At 39.4% G+C, this 25,620-nt stretch overlaps 3 protein-coding genes across 8 annotated transcripts in view; all 3 read left to right on the forward strand.

Annotated features, from left to right (window-relative positions):
• Window positions 1-578: 578 nt before the first annotated feature.
• LOC124857549 (SUZ domain-containing protein 1-like) lies at window positions 579-7,916 on the forward strand. The gene is made up of 4 exons (XM_047348851.1): window positions 579-1,037; window positions 3,809-3,858; window positions 3,937-4,206; window positions 5,506-7,916. The coding sequence occupies exons 1-4, from the start codon at window positions 987-989 to the stop codon at window positions 5,615-5,617; spliced, it is 483 nt and encodes a 160-aa protein (XP_047204807.1). The 5' UTR covers window positions 579-986; the 3' UTR covers window positions 5,618-7,916.
• A 5,314-nt stretch (window positions 7,917-13,230) lies between these two features.
• Window positions 13,231-18,738, forward strand: necap2 (NECAP endocytosis associated 2). Its single transcript, XM_047346559.1, has 8 exons — window positions 13,231-13,410; window positions 14,634-14,734; window positions 16,329-16,433; window positions 16,670-16,751; window positions 17,246-17,354; window positions 17,443-17,587; window positions 17,680-17,764; window positions 17,853-18,738. Exons 1-8 carry the CDS (start codon window positions 13,316-13,318, stop codon window positions 17,896-17,898), a joined length of 768 nt encoding a protein of 255 aa, XP_047202515.1. The 5' UTR covers window positions 13,231-13,315; the 3' UTR covers window positions 17,899-18,738.
• A 3,798-nt stretch (window positions 18,739-22,536) lies between these two features.
• Window positions 22,537-25,620, forward strand: part of LOC124856717 (rootletin-like) — a 29,261-nt gene continuing 26,177 nt past the window's right edge. For 4 of the 6 annotated variants that reach the window (XM_047347479.1, XM_047347482.1, XM_047347480.1 and 1 more), the window contains exons 1-2: window positions 24,967-25,235; window positions 25,434-25,560. In XM_047347479.1, coding sequence (XP_047203435.1) covers window positions 25,179-25,235; window positions 25,434-25,560 — 184 coding nt within the window. In that variant the 5' untranslated portion in view covers window positions 24,967-25,178. Of the gene's footprint in view, window positions 22,685-24,966; window positions 25,236-25,433; window positions 25,561-25,620 lie in introns of those variants that run through there. The other 2 variants (XM_047347485.1, XM_047347484.1) reach the window with 2 other exon arrangements.

Here is a 25,620-nt window from a genome sequence, read left to right on the forward strand (position 1 = left end):
GATAACATTGTTTTTTCAGCATTTTTCACTATTAAATAGGTAGAGCCATACCCAAAATAGATGCTCCAATCGTGCCACTGATTCAGTGAGAAGCAAATAAGCTGTTTATTATGGAAATGCACAAATCAACCGTCCAGAAGCTGGAATCAGCCAATTTTCCTAGATCACCTCTGATAGGTAATTGGTAATGCAGAAACTAAAAGATTTGATTACAAAAAAAACATGCATCAAAACTAAGAACTCACATAATTTTTTGATTAATAAAGGTTTCACCTATATAGTTTTAATCACTTTTTTAAGTTTAGTAAGTTAGTAAGTTTGGTCATTACAAAATACTCTTCTAATGACCAAATATAAGGTCATTACAAGAGTATCCCTCGAACTATACATCAAAGCACACACATGGGGATGGAGTAATGTTTACGTTATTTTTTGGTTTTTCGTTGTACTTTTATTTTTTATGATAACGTTGCAATTTGGCTAAAGGCCTCACAAAGCAGATTTTTTTTGGGTGTGACAGTGTTGTTGAAATATGACGCCATCTTCGTTAGGTCAGTGTCATTTATGTAGCTAACTGACGTTACAACGTCATTTCCGTTTCTCCGTCTTATACGGTTACGTTAGCTTATCGGTGGGTCCTCGCCGACTAAATCTGTCAGCTGTTTGCTGAAATTTTCACGCGTTTTTCTTTGCTGTTAAAGTGGCTCGGCTTCGTCTGAAAGGGGTCCTGGCGCAGAATTAAAAGTAACCGGAAGTCGGGTTGAGATTGTCATTTCAGTTGTTCGTCGGGCTAACAGGCTAACACGCGGGCAAAATAAAGGTTTACGGATTGGTTTCTTCAGCTTACAGCAGAGCCGAAAACCAAGTGAAACCCGAGTCCCCCTGTAGGTCTGCCTGTCCTGGCCCCACCGTCCCATGCCCTCAGCTGGGACTGGATATAGTTTGCCGGAGGAGCGAAGAGGCATCCTGCCAGAGTCCTGTTAAACATGGAGGATGAGGAGGTAGCCGAAAGCTGGGAAGAAGCTGCGGATAGTGGGGTGAGTTCAACAATTTTCACAGTAGAACGCCGTTTTCAGTTTTACAGTAAAGTATTTGCCTGGTAGAAACCACCGACTCGCTGCAGGCATTCAGTTTTTTGATAAATAAGCAAGTTTATGTGGCCTCATTTCCGTATCCATGTTACCTAGGTCAAAAATTACATTTTGCAGGCCGAAACCGTCAGGTGTTATCCTAACTAAACTTGTTGTCACGTCACTTTTTATGTCTTTAAGTTAATCATGTTTTGTCAACATTATGGCACTGGGCAAATGGAAAAAAGTTTAAATTATATTAACAACTTTTTTAACTAAATTATGTTAGGTCCGCCCATTGCGGAAACCACAGGAACTCTTACCTGTAACAGTGTCGTCAGTCGTTATTCTCCATTCATTATTTAATTTTCACAAACAGGTTCTTCAGTTCTGGAAATTTCTCTTCCCACACTGTTCCAATTTGTACAAACAGTCCCACGCAGGCTGGACAGTATGGAATATAGTTAAGGTATTTTCCTGGTCTGGATTATTGTGGAAAAATTAAATATCATCCATCCATATTGGTTTTCCAGGTATCATAGTTAAAGCCTGACCAATGTAAAAATCTACCTACGTTCATTATGATCATCTGTGTTTATACTCAAAGAACTATAAAAAGGCCTGAGAACTCTGGGAAATTGAGTGTGTAAATTTATTAAATTATGACTTCAAAATTCATATCTGTTGGAACCCAGCTGGAAATAAAAATATATTTTATGAAGATTGGATGGAGATGTCTTAATTCAAACATACATTTTTGAGTGGTTATGGTTAAATTTAATCATACTTCTGTTTAGGTGTAAGCTAGCTTTTACCAAAGCATAATTAAGTACAATGACTGAGGCAATGATCCTGTTATTGAAAGTTACGGGAAGATCCCAAAAAATTAAAATAATATGAAATATATTTTGCCAGTGATCTCAAAAAGTGAAACTCATTTATTATATAGATTCATTTCACATAGAGGGCTGCACGGTGGCGTAGTTGGTAGCACTGTTGCCTTGCAGCAAGAAGGTCCTGGGTTCAATTCCCAACCAGGGGTCTTTCTGCATGGAGTTTGCATGTTCTCCCCGTGCATGCGTGGGTTCTCACCAGGTACTCCGGCTTCCTCCCACAGTCCAAAGACATGCCTGTTAGGTTAATTGGTAGCTCTAAATTGCCCTTAGGTGTATGAATGAGTGTGTGTGTGCATGGTTGTTTGTGTGTTGCCCTGCGATGGACTGGCGACTTGTCCAGGGTGTACCCTACCTCTCGCCCATAGACTGCTGGAGATGGGCATCAGCTCCCCCGTGACCCACTATGGAATAAGCGGTAGAAAATGACTGACTGACAGACTAAAACATTTCAAGTTTTTTTTCTTGTAATTTTGATGATTATGGCTTTTATGCAATATTCAAATTTTTTAGGATGTAATGTTTGACATACTCATGAATTGTTTCAAAACAACAACATTTAATTATTTATGGCTGTGATTTTGTAGATAGAAAAAACTCTGATTTGACCTCCACCTCATAAAAAACATCAGCTTTATTATAACTTTAATTATCTGATAAGCTGAATATCTCTCATTTCCACTCCCCAAGTAAAAGGGCGTTTGTTTAAGAACTAAATACAATTTGAAAGACTTCATTGAAAGAAAGCATTTACCATAGCCTGCACTATTTGTGAATCTGATATTGAAACAGTAGATTCTTTTAATTGTAATCCAGTAAGCACCTCCTAGATAGCTTCCCAATGCAGGTACTCCCGGAGTAATATGATTTTCTCCTTAACCTGTAAGCAGCACAGAAGTTGGTTGTCAAATGGAAGATTATAAAAATCAGACTTTGGAAATAATAATAATGGTTTTTTAAAATACATAAATAATTATTTCTTAAATTTACCACTGGTTTTAATGTTTTTATGAGCAAAATAAAATGCGTTAACTAAAGTTTGAAAAGCTTCTGTGTGATTATACTAACAATCTGCCGTCTGAATAACCTCCTGCCTCCTTGTTCTGATTCTTGTCTTTTTATTAAAATGTACTTCCTTGTTTGTCAGTTTTTACTTGCAAATTAATGTATGCTCAACGTTTAATTAGTGCTCAGTTGTGCACAAATTTGTTTATACGATTTTCATAAAATAGTGCCTTCTTTGTTTTGTGGAAGAACTTAAAATCTTTTCAAAATCATTCTTCCTGCAAGGTTACACACAATGTTTAACCAGCAGAATTCAACAAACCTGATTTAATTTTTAACAAACTTTTTAGTGTAGTTTTAACAAACTAGTTAGCTATATACTTGCATGTTTCTAAATAGTTATTCGTACCACTGTTGTGTGTTGTTCTCTGGGAATCAAAGTGATAAATCATTCATGTTTTAATGTTTACGGATTTTAAGAAAACGAAGACTAAATGCACTTTATTTGCAATGACCTGAATATTCTTTTGCTAAAGTCAGTGTTTGTTATAGTTTTTGCTTTTATAGAGGCGTTTGTGCTGACAAAGAATTTCCTCAACAGTATTCATAGGTTCTTTACTGTTTGCAAAACTCAAAAAAAATAAAAATAAAAATCTAAATGTCATCATATTATGTTTTTAAATGTCAGCATACCTCAGCCGCTGTAGGGCATGTGTTTTGATGCTGTCCATGTTTGAAGAATATTAACAGCATGGCTGAAGTTGTCATGTTTCTTAGATCATATAGGTATTTAAATAATAATTAGCAGGTTACCTAACTGATCTGTTTGTTTCTCATTAGGAAATCGAGAGAAGACTTGAGGCAAAACTAAAGATAAATCAGGAAGCAAAGTAAGTGACCGGCCCACAAAGTACTCGATTTTTCTTTAAAAAAAACAAACAAACACTCAAACTGCTTTACTTTTGCAGGAAGACCAGTTTAAAGTCTGCTAGCTCCCCGGTGCGAACAGCAATTGTAGTTCAAGATGACTCTTTGCCTGCGGCTCCTCCACCTCAAATTCGAATTTTAAAGCGTCCTTCCAATAACGGTACCGCGGGGAACTCTGCGTCCTCATCTCGTCCCTCGCAGCAGATGAAATCTTTGGCCCAACGGGAAGCAGAGTATGCAGAGGCCCGAAGGAGGATTTTGGGTAGTGCTTCTTCAGAGGAAACACCTCAGGATAATCCAAGCCAGGACCGGTAATACATCTTATCAGTAGTAGTAAATATACTTGTCCACCTCAATTGAGTTTATTATTACTAAAAAGTTAATTTAATGAAGCCTATCTATATATTTTATGACATACAGAGTGATATATTTTAAACTTCTGTTAATTTGCATGATTAAGTCTTAAAGCTAATGAAAGTCTGACAACTCTTGAGTTGTGTTCCACTTCAATAGTGGTCAGTATCTATCAAAAAGTGGCCAAAGGAAGAAACAGAGACAAGAATTCAGGAATAGCCTTCAGGATACAATGTTTGAACCATTGGATGCACATGGTCCTCAAGAATGGTTCGGTAGTCCTTGGCAGTGACGCGTCCATCTAGCACAAGTATTGGGCCAAGGGAATGCCATGATATGGCAGCCCAAACCATCATTGATCCACCCCCATGCTTCACTCTGGGCATGCAACAGTCTGGGTGGTACGCTTCTTTGGGGCTTCTCCACCGTAACTCTCCCGGATGTGGGGAAAACAGTAAAGGTGGACTCATCAGAGAACAATACATGTTTCACATTGTCCACAGCCCAAGATTTGCGCTCCTTGCACCATTGAAACCAACGTTTGGCATTGGCATGAGTGACCAAAGGTTTGGCTATAGCAGCCCTGCCGTGTATATTGACCCTGTGGAGCTCCTGACGGACAGTTCTGGTGGAAACAGGAGAGTTGAGGTGCACATTTAATTCTGCCGTGATTTGGGCAGCCGTGGTTTTATGTTTTTTGGATACAATCCGGGTTAGCGCCCGAACATCCCTTTCAGACAGCTTCCTCTTGCGTCCACAGTTAATCCTGTTGGATGTGGTTCGTCCTTCTTGGTGGTATGCTGACATTACCCTGGATACCGTGGCTCTTGATACATCACAAAGACTTGCTGTCTTGGTCACAGATGCGTCAGCAAGACGTGCACCAACAATTTGTCCTCTTTTGAACTCTGGTATGTCACCCATAATGTTGTGTGCATTTCAATATTTGGAGCAAAACTGTGCTCTTACCCTGCTAATTGAACCTTCACACTCTGGTGCAATGTGCAATCAATGAAGACTGGCTACCAGGCTGGTCCAATTTAGCCATGAAACCTCCCACACTAAAATGACAGGAGTTTCAGTTTCATTGTCCAACCCCTGTGTGTGTGTAAACTTTGTGAAATGAATCAATAAGTTTCACCTTTTGAATTGAATCACTGAAATAAATGCATGATTTTTTTCTAATTTATTGAGATGCACTACTAGAGATAAATACATTTAGAAAGGACTAAGTATTTGTCTTGTCGTGTCAACAGGGCTTCTCGTTTGAATGTGCAGCAACCATTAGAACCACTTCGTCCAAACAATCAGGTGATCCGTCAGCCCACCGGTCCTGATGGCACCGTTGGCTTCCGACTCTGCAGATAAACTGAAGATGTCTGCTGCAAAGAAACTGCTGCTTCTTGGACCGAGGCAGAGCAGGGGAGAAATTAAAGAGGGGTTTCGTGTGATTTGTAAAGAGCAGAGTGGTGAGATGACATCAAATTTGACTAAAAATAAGGAGTTAAATGTACTTGTCTACCATCTCTCTGCTCTGTACGCCCTGATTTGATCTTTGCCTTTTGCCTTGTCTTTTCCCTCTGTTGAACCTTACAAGGTGGCTGGCAGAGGTCAAGGACTGAAAAGTCCTTCGGTTCCCCACTGGGAACAGGCTTTGTTCACACACCCTGACACACTGTGATACTCTGATGTGCTCTTCGGTTTTGAATCTGTGAAGTGTTTGTCACTTCAGGGAGAATAAGGAGAACGTGTTTATCTGGGGGGATGGTGGCAGGGTGACCTGCAAGGTGTACGAGTAGATGAGCCTTTTTTAGCGTGTTGACAGGAAATATATAGTACAGTGCCAAGAACGGACTGTTCAGCTGAATAAGGGCAAGTTGGTAGAACGTTGTGCTGATTGAACCTATTCAGTGAAGTGCACAGTGCCGAATAATGTGTCTTAGTGCTGCAGATGGTGGCTCAGAGCAGAACGTTGCACAGTCCATGGGTCGCTACAATAGGAAAGCTGGGACGCAACCTTTGGTGATCTGAATGACTGAGTCATTTAATCTGTTTCTACAAGCAATAACAATGAAATTACTTCCCGGGTTTTTTTGTGTGTGTATTTTGTTTTAAACTGTTAACATTGGTTCTCTGTTTTTTCTTTCTGTGACATATTCTCAAATCAGGAGATTTGTAGACTGTTTAGAAAATAGGTTGCAATAGAAACAAGTTTGTAATGTTTTTAATTTGATCAGGTTTGCAGAAATTGTGAATTAGGAATCTGAATTTCTTTTGTCCTTGTGTTTGCTGCATCAGCAGAAGTAGTGTTGGAGCTGAAGCACACTGTCTGATTGTGGAAATGATCCATAAATGGCAGCATCATACCCAGAAGGATGTCATGCTTCAGTTTGTCAAGGGAATATCATAGAACTTACCTTTTTAATCAGCACTCTGTGGACCAAAGCCAAATTTATCTTCCTGGTGTTGACGAATGTCTTCCTGGCGTGTTTTTTAACGCAACAGGGTTTTATCGTATTGTCCGCTCGTTTTCCACAGACTAAAAATAAGGATTCACAAACTGCAAAGTCAATAATATGATTAAAAACTGAGAGGTTACAAGTACTGACAGCCGGTATCACAATAATTAGGTTTGAACCAGGTACGGGTCCTTTTGCCCCTTTACAATCTTGGCTTCGGGGACTCCTCATACCCAGCATGCATCAGAAAAACGCTTTGTTCCCGCTGTGACGACTGACTGCAGTACATTTCTACTCTGTACTCAAGGAGTACTATAAGAATATATGCTTACATGACTCCAGTAAAATAAAATACCCTAATCTCGAATTGATTTAATGCAAACGGTGTTCAATCCAAAATGTTCAGAACATTTTTAGAATTGTATAAAAAAATGTAATGTATGATTTTAGCATTTTTGTCTATCCATAATTCATGAAAACATTTGATTACAAACAAAAATAACTGATGCAATGTTTTAAGTAGAAGGTAACGAAATGGACCTGGAGCCTTTGAACCTTTTAGGACTTTATGCCTTAAATTAAACCCGCCTGCCAACAAACACTAGTGGGTATTTTGGCTCACATTCGAAGCTGTTTTAGTGCTTGTAATATCTGCTGCAGGAGTTTTTTTTTTTTTTTTGGGAAATTCACAGCTGCGCTCAGTTGTGTTTCACATTTTTCGTGCTGAACCGCTGTATGACTGCTTTGAAGACCGTTCATCCAAGCAGTTTTTGACAGATCAATGTGAACCTTCTTCCTGAGTCTTGATTGCAGTATACGATCTACTGTGCAGCAGCTGAAAGTGCTGCATTTAAACATCAGTTGTCAGTACTTTAGCTTTATGAGTTAGTTTACTCTGTTACAAGCAACACAGATTTGGACCGATCACCTTAAGCTTCCAAGATAAACTCTTCTCTGGGATTTGGATCGGGTCATACTCTGCAACAAAGGTGTATGTTGTTATACTGTCTGGCTTGGAGACATAAAGGATTTGTAATGATTTCAGACCGATGTGCAGACACCTGTCTTGCATTAACATGATCAACCCATGATGCTTTATTACAGACATTCACAGCCAGATGTCTAGTCTGATCCCATTTGATGTCATTGTTTTAAAACTTGAAGAATCCAAATGAAATTCAATGCCCTTTAATAAACATTTAAACATACTGCCTGGGATGTTTTTGTGTTTTGCTCTGTAACTCTGTAAATGTAGACAAAGTCTAGCGTGTTGACTCTGCATTTGCAGAACGATGCAGCCTTTTTTTTTTTTTTCAGAGAGTAGATTGGCTTCAAATTGTAACATGAAAGGATCAGTTTTATCCAGACATGTTACAACCAATACAGTCACCATGTTGGCTTTCCATTTAACGTTACATTTAAAGTTAAAATGAACAAAGGACAATTTCGGCGCACCCGGTGCCACTTGGGCATCAACACCTCAGGTAAAGATGTGTAAAAAGCCTTGAAATAAATGTATATTTTATTGCAATTGAATAATCTCACCTTTGTGTGAAGTGTGTTGGTGGCACAATAATTTGTACAATCGATATTTGCCAAAATAACAGTTTTGGAGTATAGATGAAGATGGATCTTTGATACAAATTCTATTTACCTGGGTCCGGTCCTATGCTGTTATTTGGAACCTCTGGTGGACATGGAAGAAGGTTAAATTATGTCTGGTGAACCATTGATTGGTTGGAACTTATAGTTAGGATCATTGTTATACTGCAAAATTACCTCATTTAAAACCAAATACTGAAAGAGTCACCAGATGTTCATTAAGATCTCTTAAGTTCATGGTGCCATGCACTTTAACAGAGAATGAGGCCCGCAGCATCACAGGACTTCCACCATTCTTAACAGTATAGAAGCGTGGAAAAACATGACCTGGTTTTTTCACATATGCATGCTTTGTTTCACTCTAAACCCACTTGGAGTGTTTGATGTCAAAAAGCTCAATCTTAATCTGACCAAAGCACATGGTTCCAGTTAAAGTAAACTACACATGGCTCACTAATGTTTACATTTGTTATGGAAGGACAGAAAAGGCTTTTTCTTGGCCCTAGTCTCTTTCTAGGGAGTATGGGTTCACATTAAGCCTAGCGGCTAAAAAAAAAAAGGTCTAATATCAGCTTAAAATAGTTAAGTAGTATAAATTAGGGAAAAAAATGCTTCATTTACATTTATTCTAAATTGATTTTTGGGGGATTTAAAATAATTCATTCTTGACATGAGATGATAAATGTAGCTCTCACTTTGTTTACCATACTTCCTGCTGTAGCTTTTAATAACATGGCTTTTTATTGTTAATACTACTTGATCAAAATGTATTAGATAATAGTTAATTCTTTGCAAGAGATGTAATGAAAATGATTTGCACACTATATTTCTATGAAAAAAAGTCAAATTTTCAAATTAAATACAGAAAGAATGGATAAGGGAACAAAAAGACTTTTACAAGAAATGGGCATAAAAAACTAAAGGGGGCCAAAATCATTTATATAATATAGATGATTCAAAACCAGGACATTTTTGTACCTTAAGGTTAAGAAACACCTGATGGGTTTGCTTACTGCTTATTGACTGAATGTCACCATTTATAGATGTTTCTAAGTAATTTTACAGAGCGATGTTGCAACCTCAGCTTGTACCTGAGTGATAATTATAAAGAACATCTCCAAGGCAGCCTCTCTTCTCTATTACTAGAGTTATTTGGGCTGTAAATGAAGACAGCAGGTCCAGCATAGAGGTAATCTAACTGCAGATTCCTTGTCTAATCTGTTTGACATAAATGATATAATTGCTCATCAAATTGTTTGCATGTCATGTTGATGGGGTTTTGTTTCCATTTTAAAAACACAAATTTTCCTTTTTAAATCAGTTAGACGGAGGATTTCATTTTGGAATATTTCTCCGACAGGAATCATTACATTGCAATGTGTCACTTATAGAATCAATAACCTATTCATAATGACACTAATGTATTTCACAGATTAGTTTAATAAAGAGACAAGAATATGATAAACATTGAAAGAATTTCTGAAGGGAAGTGAGAATAAATGTTCAGAGTATATTTAGCTGGTTAATGATTTAACTTCAACATGTTTCTATCAGTGTTTTTCTCTCTCTCTGAAAAGTAAACTCAAGGTTTTTGTGCTTAATTTTATTCTGAATAACTGACTTAAGTCTAAGGGAACGTTTGGTGGAGTCCTGTGTCATTTCTCACAAAACCCAACTGGATCCTAGGTTCTGTGATTCGGATTGTCAATTTTCTCAGCTTAGTGGACGGAGGAAACTCCGCACATCTGCTCGACCCGACCTTAAGGTTGTCTCCTCGGAGAGGCGCCAGCTGTTTTCATCTGGCAAATGCGTTGAACTGGAGTGGTTCCTTTCTTTGGAATTCAGAACAGAATCGGTAACAAAACCCAACTAATCTTGCTGGAAAGGCAGGGTCTGGTTCTCTGGAAGGTGCTTGCTATTAAAAAATGTAATTAAAAGCATATCTAGCTGACTGGAACTTTAAACAATACAGTGAAAAAAACAACTGAGTTTTAACCAAGTGGATCAATATCAGTCTTGATACATTTGACTGGGTCTCTTCTTTAGTGGTTCTGTTCTGTGTCTCTTAGTCTGTGGGCCCTTCATTCACTCAGTCTCACTTACTTAGCGTTAGAGCAAACAGAAGCCATCCCCAATGATATCATCAGACACTAACAGGAGTGTTGCCACCATCATTAGCTAGCTGGGATCATCTTCTGGGGGATAAAAGATTACTTCAGCTCCATGTAATTTGATGATGAAGGCCTTTTGCGTTGGTCAGAGTGTGACAAATCTGCAAAAGGTCAGATCCGTGGGCGTCTCTGACTACAGTTATGAGCCTAATATACGGCTACAGGGATGTGAAACCGGTCATCAAACGTCTTTTTGCAGCATTAACACACAGATCCCACAACACAGTCACAGTAAATATCCCCAAGAACTAAATCTGCTGCGCCTTAAATAACTCAAGCCTCACTGCAAACAAGACTTACCAGCAACCTTCTAATTAACAGTTAAGTAAAACCAGCATAACAAGGATTTTATCCAAATTCAACACTGAGTCCTGTTTTCAAAGACTACTGCAGTCTCAAACTTATTCAACCCCCAGAATTTAATTTTTAAAAGAGCACACATTTCTAAATCAGGTGGTGTCTCAGGCACACCTGATGCAACCTGGCAAATGCTTAGTTAGTTGCATTAGGTGTGCTGGAGATAGAACACCTCAAATACCTGGACTGTAGATTAAAATGTAAAGTAAAGAAAATAGTGTAGTTCCAAGAAGAGATTGTACCTTGAACAAACAATGAAAATGATACAAAAAGATAAAAAAGACCCTGAATGTTTCAACAGATTCAGCTCGAAAGAGTGGATATGACACCTGGATGTCAGAGAGAGGAGGCTATCAACAATGTCAACAGATTCCTTAGGAGGTGGGTGGTCAAAAAAACCCTACTGACTGCAAAATACCTGTTTCAACAATTGGTGGCAGGAGACACTGAGGTTTCAGTTTCCACAGTAAGGCACACACTAAATGCTAAAGAGCTGCATACCTGAACTCCTAGATGTTTACCACTACTGACCCAAACACACAAGATCTGAAATGTTTTGGTTTGACTGAAGGAAGAATGAAGAATATGCTGAAAAGGACGCCATGCCCACAGTGAAGCATGGCTGTGGCTCAGTGATGATCTAGGAGTGCTTCACTTCCACTGGCACTGAAAACCTGCAGCGTGTGGAGAGCAAGAAGGTTTTAGTCAAGTATCAGGAGATCTTAAGAAGAAATGTCGTGTGATCTATGAGGAAGCCTTAAGCAAGACAATGATCCCAAACATGTCTCATAAGGAGATGTTTTTTTGAATAAACATCTAATATTAGGCAAGGCAGTCTTCGATCTTCGTGTCCTCTAGAGGGAACAGGTCTCCTGCTCTGGAAAGGGTATCTGGCCAAGGACCCAATTAAACTGCTAATGCATTCTGACCCTAACAGAACAGTCCTTTGAGACCAGCTGATGAACACTTTATGATCCTGTTTTGAGAATGAGTTAAGCATAACAGTGTGAAAACCCTTGTACTAAAGACATGACTTTTCTGTTTCCAGTTTAAGGAGAAATATCAATACCATTCAGAGTTCTTTGCATTTTAACCGTGGCCTCTAAAGTTCAGTTCAGCAAGTCCAGGATTAGGTAGGCTGGATGGGACTGAACCAGTTTGGGCCAGGCTTTTTTGCCTTAGAGGTCTGTTAAAGTGGAGAAGAGCCACATTCTGGGGAAAGGAGTCCTGAAAGAGCAACATCCTGCAGGATGCAACTAGCGATGTCATAAACTCACATGCAGCTTGTCTTCTATGCTTTACTTTTGAGGAATCAGGTTATGTTCCAGGCCCGACTTCCACAGTCCACCAGGGCAATGCTGTGCCGCTCGATGGAGCTGGTCTTTCTGATGGTTTGATGCTAATTTCACCTACGGCCTGATCATTGTTGTTGGTCAAGTTAATCAGATTGAGCTATTTAACTTCTTGTTTAATTTGTTAATTACAAATAACTGCTAGTTTGTATATTTTGCCAATGAACCTAATTTGCAGAGGTGGTTGAATGACTTTAGGTCTTACAATATGTTCCTTATGTGAAGACGTTTGTTAATTCTCATGCTCCTGTCATAAAAGAGACTCTTAACAGTAGTTTTACAGCATTTCCTGTCAGGCTTGTCTTTAATTATTATGTCAACCTCAGTTTACATTGTGCAGTGGCTTCCAAACATGCCTGTTGGAAGGGATGAGGAACTTTTGTGTTGCTGTCACTAATACATTGCCATAAAAAAAAACTTTGTACACCCCTCCTGCTTCCAAAGGAATAAAGAAAGAAAACAGCACCCAGATGTTCCTAATTTAATGCAGTTGTGGATACAGATATAAAAGCAGGAGATTTTGGCATTTTTCTGGTCTGGAGCATACAAGTTTGTATTGACGTGGTTTTATGATTCTAAATATTAAATATTATCTATCAGCCTGACGTAGTTGAAACTTGTTTTGATTGGACCAGGGGTTATAATCTGTCATGTTTCAGCAGAAGTGGCCTGTATGTGGGTCAGAACCACAATCAGTGAATAGGGATGTAATATATAAAGTTATTTGGAAAATATCTGAGAAATGTTATAATAATTTATAACATTAATTAATCAAAAATGCCTAACTATTAAGATAAAGAAACAGATTTACAATAATTGAATTCATGGGTCTAAGGGGCAAATTTGCAGACTTTTTGAAGTCCGTCAGACTTCAATGGAAAACATTGGAAAGTTGAAAACATCTTCTCAAGAGTAGGCAGTTGCTGCTGTCATTGAACAGTTCATGTTGATGCTGTTTTCCAGTCAGTCGCCACAGTCCTGAAACATCCCGACCGGAAGGGGGCGCTGTTCAGATCCAGCTCCGCGGCTTTAACGCCAGCTGAGCAGCAGCCGAAGCAGCAGTAGAGCGGAGGCCCGTCCATTGAAAGTCGGAAGTTGTCTTTTAGGTTGCAGAAACTTTACAAAATGGCAGAGGACAACAGTTATGAGTCGATGCTGTGCGTGAAGCCAGAGGTGCATGTTTACCGAATCCCGCCGCGGGCCTCCAATCGTGGATATCGGTAAGAAAGTGTCTCTCTGAGGACTCGGAGAAAGTGCTGGTCATCAAGCTAATTTATTGTTCATGACTCCGTTATCGGACAACTCAGCTGTCACCGCTACTTAAAAGTTATTTTTCTCTAATTAACAGATTTCTGCTAAATATGATACACGACGACTGCTTTAACTGTTAGTTCAGACTCATTTGAATTTAAAACTTCAGGACATTTTTGCTAAACCAGCTGGCAAATGGATTGTAAAGTTAGAAACGCTAGTTCACGGAAATATGACACCGACATCCTGACGTGTTTTATCCTCCCTGCGCTCAACAAATAGTTTAATTAGAAAGTAAAGTTTTCCGGTGAGACACAATTTTTTGTTTTCTTGCCTTTAATGTTCGTCCAACAATGGAAGCAGGAATTTGGTGTTTATTTTCGAATCAGATGACAAGTGGATTTCTTTTCTTGGTGTTTCTTTTCAAGAAGTTAGGATCTGTTCACGGATCTGCACTAATGTTTTGTTCTGTAAACTTGGGTTAAACAGATGATTATTCCCTTAACTTTTTTATTTATTGATGCACTCCTAAATCCCTTTAAAGCTCTTTGGAGTTTTGTATTTGTCTAAGTTGTAAAGAGGACCATAATTTGCTGTTCAAAACAATAGAGAAATGTTTTGGTTTGTTGAAGCCAAAACGGATTAGTCTTTGGAAGAAGATCAGAGGCATCAAAAGACTTGAGATGGGGTTGAAAGGTCATCTGGCAGCAGAACAAACATGCAGCCAGAGCTATATTGAAGTTACATTAATATTCATTGCCCTGTCAAAGTCCAGACCTAAATTCACCTACATTTGTAGGGTACTGTAATTAATGTCTTTTACACAGTTTCAGTTCAGGGCCTAATCATCATTTTAAAGGACCCGCGGGTGTCGTGTTGTAATATCTTCCAGCCCATCCTGATGGAGTGGAAATCCCAGTTAGGTGCATTAAGATGAACCAGTAGATTTATGATTTTCAAACCTGTTTGTGATGTTACTTTAATGTGAATATTATTGCTAAATAGGCCTGTAACAGTAAAACATGCTGCCATTCTTTTCTTATTGTAGGCCTACTCACTGATCTTAATTTCACTTCCTTCTAATGTGTACAACTATAGCTGCTGAAACATACACTAAATCACGTGTTCCAGATAAATAAGGATTACACAAACCACTTTCTTTTCTGATGATCTGTTTCTCTCTTCTCTTCAGTGCTGCTGACTGGAAGCTGGATGAACCAGCATGGAGCGGAAGGCTGAAAATCACCGCCAAAGGCAAGAATGCCTTTATCAAGTTGGAGGACAGAAACACAGGTACATAGTTTTTGAAACAACAGCACGTTATCAGGAAAGAGCTACCTATTTACTGCTAAATTTGTTTGTAGCTAGGATCAATGTGGTCAAAAACATGTTTAAGGGGTCTTTTCTTCTAAATCATCTGGGGAGTTTTGCATTTATTTCCCGTCACAACATTGCTGTGATTTTGACTGGAGTCTGAATCACATGGTTAGTTATATTTTTTTAAATTAAAAGCAGCACAGTAAAGTTGGCTAGTGTGAGAAACTCAGCAGATTAGACACACACATTGTCTTAATAGATGAAAATAAGCCACATACAAGTCCAACTTTATAGACATGCTTGACTCGCAGATTGCAGAAAGCTTCTCATACGTGTTGTTGGGGAGAGTTTATGCGATGTGATTATCTAGGTGTAGAGGTTAGATTTTTGTGAACTATCTCGTGTAGAAATCAGCGACTTAACTTGGAGCTTGTCACTGAAATGAGCAAACGTTTTTCCACTCCACAACCACAGACGTCTGTGAATTTTATCTTCAAAACCAACAGAAATTGGCACATATTTGGGATGTGGTGGAAAATGTTGCATGGTTTTTAATATTTGAAATATATATATGAAAACAGGGCGTCTGAATGTATTCAATCTTTTTTACTGTGATACCCTTAAAAAAAATCCAGCACACCAACTGCCTTCAGAAATCACCTTATTAGTAGATAGAGTCCAGCTGTGTGTGGTTTAACCGGAGCATAAATCCATATGACCTGTGAAGACCTTAGAGGCTTGTTAGAAAACTTTATTGAACAAATAGCATCTTGAAGATCAAGGAAAACAGCAGAGAGGTCCGGGATAAAGTTGTGGAGAAGTTTAAAGCAGGGTATTAACCATGTTAATCAGAGACATACCCAAGATGGCCCAAGGCCACTCTGGAGGAGCTGGTGACATCTACAGCTCAGGTGGGAGAACCTGTTGACAGGCAATCCACAAATCTGCCTTTTGTGGAAGAATGGCAATAAAGAAAGCTATTGTTGAAAGGAAGCCAAAGATGTCCCATTTACAGGTTGCCACAAGGCATGCAAGGGTTGCACAAACCTATTGCTGAAGGTGCTCTAGTCAGATGAGACCAAAATCAAACTTTTTGACTACTTGCAAAAAGCTGCGTGGAGTAAAGCTTACCTTGTCCATCACTTCGAACACATATTTCCCACTGTGAAACATGGTAGTGGTGGCAGCATCATGCTGTTTGGATGCTTTTCTTCAACATAGACAGGCAAACTGGTCAGACTTCATGAGAATCACCTAGTCAAAGTCCTGACCTAAATCCACCTGAGATTCTATGGCAAGTTTTAAATCGATGTTGAAGACATTCTCCATCCAGTCTGACATACATCTGAGACAAACCACAGAAACACACTCTGCTGTAATTGCAGTAAAAGGTTGTGTGAAGCGCTGTAATTAGGTGACTAAAAATAATGGTCCGAAGTTGCCTTTACTTCACTAACGCTCCTTTACTTTTCTATTTTAATCTCCGGAGATCTAATCAGCTTGATCCCAACTCGTGTTCATACATTACTACATTTATTTGGCTGTTTGGTGTGAAATCTGTTCTCTGCAGGAGAGCTGTATGCACAAGCTCCAGTTGAACAGTATCCAAGTATCGCAGTGGAAGCCGTCACAGACTCCAGCAGGTATTTTGTCATACGGATAGAGGACGGAACGGGTAAGAACATTTAATCCTAAACCCTGATTTACGAACAAAATATAGCATGAAGTCAATCTAATATAAAATTAACTGAAGTTTTAGTTCATTTAGTGGCTTTTTAAAATAAAATTTACTTTCTTTTTTGTGTTCCTGTATTTTAAATAAAGATCTTTTTTAAAATTTTATTTTTAACATGTGAAGCAGAAGCCATGAAGTTGCCTTATAGAGTTTCTGTCCTTTTTTCTTTTTTTAAGGACGTCATGCTTTCATCGGTCTGGGTTTTGCTGATCGTGGAGACTCGTTTGACTTCAACGTGGCTTTACAAGACCATTTTAAGTAGGAGGAGATTACTTACAGTTAAGCCCACAATTATTCATACCCCTGCTAGCTTTAGGTTTCGAGTAACTTTTTTATTTTTTCAACATGTTTTATTTTTTTGTTTGCTTTTTGCTGAAAGTGATATAAACATTTTTAATTTGGTCAGCCAGAGTTCTGATTTAATTCTGGAAGATAATTCAAGGAGGGTGCTAAAGATTAGGGTGATGGAAGTGAGGCCTTCCAACCTCAGACTTGGTCTCATTTCCTATCAGAAGCAAACTTTGTGGTTGAATGAAGATCATTTAAAACATGATAATGAATAATTTTGGGTTTAACTTTAATGTATTCAAAATATATCAAGTAAACCTGCTAATCTTGCTGTAGTATTAAGAATTAAATATCAAAATGTATTTTGATATCACTTAAGACATAAAAAAATATATATTTTTGGTTGTCTTCTGTAGCATCTGAATTAGTTTCTGTGGCACCAATTATGGTTTCTAACTCCAAAGGTGGGTCAAACAAGAAGGCGATCTCGCAAAACTGGAGGCGTCTCAGAGTGCAGCGCCTAAACTAGACCTGAGCTTCAAAGAGGGACAGACCATCAAGATCAGCATCGGGGTGAGCATACAAAAACGCAGAATGAACAATCACAAGATTAAAGAAACAGGGTGATATAAACATGTAGAAACTGACCTGACCACTTCAGAACATCAAGAAGAAGGACGCAGGTGGTGCCAAACCGCGACCTGTCGGTGGGGGTCTGCTCCCTCCTCCTCCAGGAGGAAAACCAGGAGGCGTCCTGCCACCACCTGGAGTACTGCAGACTCTTCCAGTTGCACAGCCTAACACCGGTATCTGTCCTGTTCTTCAAATGCATCATTTTTAGTTTACATTTTTCTGAAAATATTCTGTTATTCTAACAAAATTCCTCTGCACATTTCAGCTCCTGTGTTAGATTTGGGTTCTCCCGTCACTGCCGCCCAGCCCAGCTCTGACATGTGGGGGGATTTTACATCTGCTGGCTCCAAGTATGTTTCTGTTTATTTTTCTTCATATCTGTGCCATCACGTCTCATTCTCTCTGTTTCATCATCGCTTTCATCTCTCCTCCCCACAGCTCCAACAAAGATGCTGCCAAATCAGGATGGGTGCAGTTTAGCTGAGCTGTAAGAAACAAAAAGGCCCCTCTCAGGTTCTTTACATTCCTGCGGACAGGATGATTGTTGACCTAAAGAAACTTAGAAATAGAGGAAGTGTTCGAAGATTTCACAGCTTCCTCGCTGAATTTTCTCTGTGATACAGAACGGCCCGCTGACCAAACACACTTTAAAGGAACAGATGTTAAAGTGGATATTTTTACAGCCCTTTTTCACTCTCTGCTATGCAGTAGTTTACTTTTTAAAACAAGGGAAAAGTTGTCTCGTCACACTAACCATGTAAGATATTTATTCACTGCCTTTAATGGACTGTTCCTTGGTTTTTCTGGTTTTGTGTTGTCATTTCACTGATCATCTGCTCCCAATCAGATTTCATCGTCTGTCTTTAAAACACCGAGGTTTATTCTTCTGTCCCAGAATGATCTCGTCGCACCAACGTCGCTCATCTCAAGCCTTTTGTTGGGAGATAGTTGAAGTTTCCCTCGTTCCTTCATCTGTAAAACTGCACCTCTGTACTTGTTTTTTTTTTTTTTTGTTCCTTGTTTTAATAGATCATTAAAGATCTCATAATATTTGCTAATCAGTTTTAGGTTAAATATACTCAGTTTCTTTTAAATCATCTTTGGGATAAAAAAAGGTGATTCTCTTTGCTTTGTTTTTATCATCATGTTTTGTTCTTATGCTTTAGTTTGTGTTCGTCCAAGCACCTCATTTATCTTTAATCTTTCTGAAACGTACCTTTTACCCAAATTGAAATCCGCTTTTCTTTCCTTCTGAGTCTGATCAAGTGCCTTCCTGGAAAGAGACCTAAAATATATGTAAAATGTAAATAAACTGTATATTTCACTGGTTTCTTGTGTTATTTTGATGGTCAATGTATAGTTGTGCCTTTGTAGAGAATAATATCTGCTTGATCTTCACAGCTCTTGTTTACAGCTGCAGTTTGCCTTCAGTTATGTCTTGCAGAGTTCCTACAGTCCTGAAAAGTCTGGAGTTTGTTACTTTATAATATTCTGCAGGTCTGGCTAGGTATAAAAAATGAAAATAAGAGTATAGAAAAACATTTGCATTTTCTGACTAGATTTTTTTGTCCCATTGTCTAAATGTTGTTTTTCCTTGTTCCCTTTTTCTTGTCTTGTGTCCTACTTCCCTGTTGTCCTTCCTTTCTTCCATCCTTCCTTGTGTCCTACCTTATATCCTTTCTTGTATCTTGTCTTTCCTTTACTCTGCTCTTCCTTCCTTCTTTTTCCCCTCTCCCTTGGTTCCTTCTTTTGTGTTCTTCTTTTTTTTCTGTCTCCCTTGTCCTTTCACTCGGTGTGTCCTGTCCTTTCTTACTTTCTCCCTCCTATCTAAATTTGATCTTTCCTTTGTTGTTTCCTTTAATTCTTTTGTTCTACCTCCCTTTTGTATTTTTTATTCCCTTTGTGTTGTATCTTTGTTTTCCTGCTTTCTTTGTATCCCCTTTCCTTCCCTCCTTTGCTTCCTTGTTTCATTCCTACACTCCTTTCCCTCATTGTCCTTCCTTATTTTCTTGTTTTCTCTGTGTCCAACCATCCCTTCTTTCTTTCCATTGTTTTTTTTTTGTGTCCCAACTCCCGTCTTGTGTTTGTGTCTTAATATATGTGTAAGTATTTTTTCAAACGTCTCTGAAACGCATTGCATGCATCATTTTTTAAAATTCTTTGTTTAAATGAAATCATACGTTAATTTTTACACAATAAAACACACACACATTTATATTCAGCCCTTTACTCAAATGAAGACCAAGCAACACAGCACACAGGTCAGAGAGAAGTTGATGAAGATTAGAGTTGGGTTAAATAATCTTCGCACATCTGGCAGAGCTCTGTTCAGTCATGTTACAATTAAAGACAAATGGCACAACTTCTACAGGTCCTTCTCAAAATATTAGCATATTGTGATAAAGTTCATTATTTTCCATAATGTCATGAAGAAAATTTAACATTCATATATTTTAGATTCATTGCACACTAACTGAAATATTTCAGGTCTTTTATTGTCTTAATACGGATGATTTTAGCATACAGCTCATGAAAACCCAAAATTTCTATCTCACAAAATTAGCATATCATTAAAAGGGTCTCTAAACGAGCTATGAACCTAATCATCTGAATCAACGAGTTAACTCTAAACACCTGCAAAAGATTCCTGAGGCCTTTAAAACTGCCAGCCTGGTTCATCACTCAAAACCCCAATCATGGGTAAGACTGCCAACCTGACTGCTGTCCAGAAGACCACTATTGACACCCTCAAGCAAGAGGGTAAGACACAGAAAGACATTTCTGAACGAATAGGCTGTTCCCAGAGTGCTGTATCAAGGCACCTCAGTGGGAAGTCTGTGGGAAGGAAAACGTGTGGCAGAAAACGCTGCACAACGTAGAAGAGGTGACCGGACCCTGAGGAAGATTGTGGAGAAGGACCGATTCCAGACCTTGGGGGACCTGCGGAAGCAGTGGACTGAGTCTGGAGTAGAAACATCCAGAGCCACCGTGCACAGGCGTGTGCAGGAAATGGGCTACAGGTGCCGCATTCCCCAGACCTGGGCTACAGAGAAGCAGCACTGGACTGTTGCTCAGTGGTCCAAAGTACTTTTTTCAGATGAAAGCAAATTCTGCATGTCATTCGAAAATCAAGGTGCCAGAGTCTGGAGGAAGACTGGGGAGAAGGAAATGCCAAAATGCCAGAAGTCCAGTGTCAAGTACCCACAGTCAGTGATGGTCTGGGGTGCCGTGTCAGCTGCTGGTGTTGGTCCACTGTGTTTTATCAAGGGCAGGGTCAATGCAGCTAGCTATCAGGAGATTTTGGAGCACTTCATGCTTCCATCTGCTGAAAAGCTTTATGGAGATGAAGATTTCATTTTTCAGCACGACCTGGCACCTGCTCACAGTGCCAAAACCACTGGTAAATGGTTTACTGACCATGGTATCACTGTGCTCAATTGGCCTGCCAACTCTCCTGACCTGAACCCCATAGAGAATCTGTGGGATATTGTGAAGAGAACGTTGAGAGACTCAAGACCCAACACTCTGGATGAGCTAATGGCCGCTATCGAAGCATCCTGGGCCTCCATAAGACCTCAGCAGTGCCACAGGCTGATTGCCTCCATGCCACGCCGCATTGAAGCAGTCATTTCAGCAAAAGGATTCCCGACCAAGTATTGAGTGCATAACTGTACATGATTATTTGAAGGTTGACGGTTTTTGTATTAAAAACACTTTTATTTTATTGGTCGGATGAAATATGCTAATTTTGTGAGATAGGAATTTTGGGTTTTCATGAGCTGGATGCTAAAATCATCCGTATTAAGACAATAAAAGACCTGAAATATTTCAGTTAGTGTGCAATGAATCTAAAATATATGAATGTTAAATTTTCATCATGACATTATGGAAAATAATTAACTTTATCACAATATGCTAATTTTTTGAGAAGGACCTGTAATTACCAAATTCTGCCTGCCATGGCCGACCTATAATAAATAGTCGAGCAAGGAGAGCACCAAGCAGAGTAGCGGCTAAAATCTCCGTGGTTACTGGGGGAGCTGCAGAGATCCACAGCTCAGGTGGAGGACTGCTAGAACAGAGGTTAGTTTTGCATTACACAAATCTGGACCAAAAGCAAGGTGACAAAAAAGCCTTGACAAGTCCTGTTCACAGTTTGCCACAAGCTATGCACAGAACACACATCGATGGGATCAATTTTATCTTTTACCCTCACAGGTTTACTTTAACAATGAATTAAATATGAAAGTGTTGCACTTTAAGCTTCAGCTGTATTGGGAAATGATCAGTTTTCATCTGCTAGATCAAGGCTGAAACCTGCAGCTCCAAAGCTGCAAATTTTATGATTAAATATTGCCGTTTGTTTTTGTTTCATTCTATTGTTCGGTTGCCTCCATCAAAAAACACCGGCCCCACCCTGGTAAATTTGGTGTAGAACCGCCACTGGGAAAACAGCCAACATGTTGTTCTGGTAACATGAGACCAAAATTAAACGTTTTACATGCAAGACTTACATGCAAGACACGCGTGGTGGAAAACTAACGCTGCACATCATCCTGAACACTATGGTTGAACACAGTGGCGGGAGTGTCATGGAGGCTTTACTTCGGCGTGGACAGGGAAGCCAGGCAGAGCTGATGGAAAGATGGATGGAGCAAAATACAGGGTAATCCTGAAGGAAAACCTGAAGGTTTGCGGCTGGAAATGTCACTTTTACAGAAGTTTAAGGGGGAACAATTTTTTATGGCGCCATCAATAAAACAATGTTTTGAAACTGACCACTTTCAAATGAGAATTAAGAACACGTTTGCATATTGTTTAATCGCTCTTGATGGTAAGTAATATATTTATTTAATCTGATGGAAGTGTACGGGATAGCCTTTAATTGATAATGCATCCAAAACCCCTTCTTTTCCCTATTATAGTAATAAAAGCATCCAACCCCTAGGTTTTTCACACCTGTAAATGATTATCAAAAGACTGAATTAAAAGCATCATAATTTACCTGAAAAATAATATTTTATCACACGTTATGCCACGACCCAAGTATTTTATTTGAAGATGTGTGGGGTCGACCATCATGCTGTGTGAACTGGAAGTCCCTCCCCGGAAAAAGCATGGAGAAGATTTCGGAACCAGAAGGCAACTCCTGCAAGCAGCTGATGGTCTAAATCCTGCTGTTGTCTCTGGATCCGGGGTTAATCTCCGCATTTATGGACCTCAAAAGAGACTGAGGAATGGAGGACTGGGTAGCAGATCGACGAGTGGAGGTGAGGCTGTTCATCAGAGAGGGAAGTGGGTGTTTTAACTGCGAGAGCTGCTGCAAACGCGACATTATAAGCATGCACGACGCGTTTTATACACGTATTTAAAACGATGCTGGCTGAACAGGCCGTGTTTCAGAGTTTATTACTTAAAAATAACCCATTAATAGTTTATTAAAAGCCGGATGATCGCTGATCGTTGCAGCCTCCTCGTCCCGCCTCTAACTCCTCTCCGCTTTTGGGAACTTGGGTGTGTTGTTGCGTTTGTGTTTCCGTTTGCTTTTTGGATTGTAAGATAAAGAGGATGTTACTGGTGGTGAATCACAGAAGCTGGTCGCGTTCCTGTTTTAAGAGAGCACATATTAACTACCAGTTAAGTTTCTTGTGGAGTTTGAAATCCTTTTGAATAATTTAAAAAATAGGCAGTTTAGCTTTTGGGAGAGAAATTAATTAATATTTCGCTGTTATCTTATTTATTAGACATCTGCAATGTGATAAATAGACCAGCAGGGGGCAGCTGACAGTAGAAAATTCAAAGTGAACTTTTGGAGTTCAACAGTTCATAAGATATTTAAACACAAAAATTCAAAACGCTTACAGGAACGTATATTTATGCCTATGTTTCTTTTGACCCTTTAAGCAGCTCTTTGCACCTTACTCCAACAATGTTCTTAATGTCACTTAATGTTGCTCATTGTTTTGAGCAATTTTAAAGCGATTTTTGTTCTATTCCTGCCCCTGCAAATGTCAGTTTACAGTCATATTTACTATAAAGGACTAGGAAAACATCCCTTAAGGTTGTACAATTAACGGTAATGTGTGTGTGTGTGTGTGTGTGTGTGTGTGTTTGTAAAGAGGGCAGTTAAAGCAGTGTGGGGGATGTCTTATGTTGACACAATGACCCTGTTGTGTGTAACTATGACAGTCCTGAATATCTCCTTGTGTTTAAGGCTTGTCATGTTTTTGTTCTGAAGCTGTGAAACGACTGGTTTAACCACCAAATTAACAAAAACTGGCTCCCTAAAGTATTCACACCCTTTGACCTTTTCCACATTTTGTCATGTTCACAAGCACAAGCTACAGTGTATTTTGATCTAAATCATTCCTGTGGCTTTATTTTGAGGATTCTGAAGCTCCTCCTCAGTCTCCAGTAATAGCAGCCTCCAACAGGTTTTCTTCCAGTGTTGACCTGTATTTAGCTCAGTCCATCTTCCCTTCAACTCTCATTAGCTTCCCTGTCCATCTGAAGAAAAGCATCTCCATAGCATCATGTGTCGCTGGTCTGTCCATGGATTTGTGTAATTTTAGTGTTTCACCAGACAAAAAGTGTTGCAAGTGGGCCAAAAAGTAATATTTGGAACATTCACTGTGTAAATCTATGTAATATTGGCAAGAAGAAAGCAATGGTTGGAAGAAAGGAATGCAGGAGACATGACTTTAACCTACGAACAAAACACTGTGGTGGAAATATGGTGATAGCTGCATCATGCTGTGGGGATGCATTTCTTCAACAGGTACAGGAAAACTGGTCAGAGTTGATTGGAATATGGATGGACAGGGCAATCCTGGAAAAAAAGCCTTTTAGAGGATTTGAAGACTCGAGACAGGGGCGGAGGTTCAATTCTCAGGAGGTGAAAAACCCTGAACATACAACTAGAGCTACAGTTAAATGGTTTAGATCAGGGGTGTCCCAAGCCAGTCCACGAGGGCTGGTGTCCTGCATGTTTTATATGTTTCCCTGCTTTAACACACCTGATTCAGGTGACTGCAGTTCAGCAAAAGCCTGTTAATCAGCTATTGGTGGAAATCATGTGTGCTGAAGCAGGGAAATATCTGAAATATTTAGGACACCGGCCCTCGATGACCAACTTTGGACAATATTTATCATATTTATAATATACATTTGTGGATGTGTTGGTATGAATATATCTGCAAGGCTTTGTGTAATCTAGTTTGTAGCTTGTTGAGGATTAACTGTAAATTTCTACTGGTCTATTCATCACAGTGTGGTTTATTGTAAAGGAGTTTGTCATGAAATGAATAGCTGGTACTTTGTTGTGATAATATAAACTACATTACACGTTCAAAATAATTCATAAGAAAAACACTCCCACTTATGGCTTTTGTTTCTCTTTGTTGTGTAGCTAAATAGCAGAGGTGTGCAGGCTTTTAATTGCAAGCATGGAGAGCCTGGTAACAGTGTAAGAAGAGGAGGAGGAAGAAGAGTAGGGAGGGGAGGGGGCCTTAAAACCAGCTAATCCTGCTGTCCTAAATCTCTGTCTGAGAGTCCCTGAGGAGGCAACAGGACAGACACGCTCAGCTCCTCTTCTGCCAAAAACTTTGTCAGCCAGTAAAGCAGCGTAATCAGATTAAAGTGGTAAAGTTTTTTCCTTTTTCTGGACCTGCTGAAAAGCAAAGAAACGATCGTCGTTCAGTTCAGGAATACAATTAATTTTTGCAGGGTTAATCCTATTTTCCTGGAGGATTTGAAATAGCGGCCATGAGCGCTGAGGAAAACTCAGACTCTGACTCCAACAAGCTGGAGACTGTGATACAGGTGAGGCTCAGGGAAGCTCCTGGATCACACCTCAGTGGTTTCATAATGTGCTGACAGCATGCTGTGACAAATAAAGCTGCTCGTTTTGCATGTTTGTGCTCGGGACTCTGTAGCTGTGGTGATCGCATCGTCATCACGTTTAGGTTAACTACTCTGCATCTTTATTTTTCATCTAAATCTGTGTGTTGTGTATATTAGCGGCTGGAGGAGAGCGTCCTGTCTGAGGAGAAGAGGCTGACCGTCCGGGGCCCCTCACCTGATGCCCCCCCTACATGTCTGCCAGCGAGAGTGCGAGAGATAGTCACAAAGAACCTCAACGATAGCAGTGAGTCCTTCGCTATTCTAACCATTCATGTCATCCATTTCTTTTGCCCTGATGGCAGCC

This window comes from Girardinichthys multiradiatus, chromosome 20, assembly GCF_021462225.1.
Source record: "Girardinichthys multiradiatus isolate DD_20200921_A chromosome 20, DD_fGirMul_XY1, whole genome shotgun sequence".
NCBI classification, from domain to species: Eukaryota; Metazoa; Chordata; class Actinopteri; order Cyprinodontiformes; family Goodeidae; genus Girardinichthys; species Girardinichthys multiradiatus.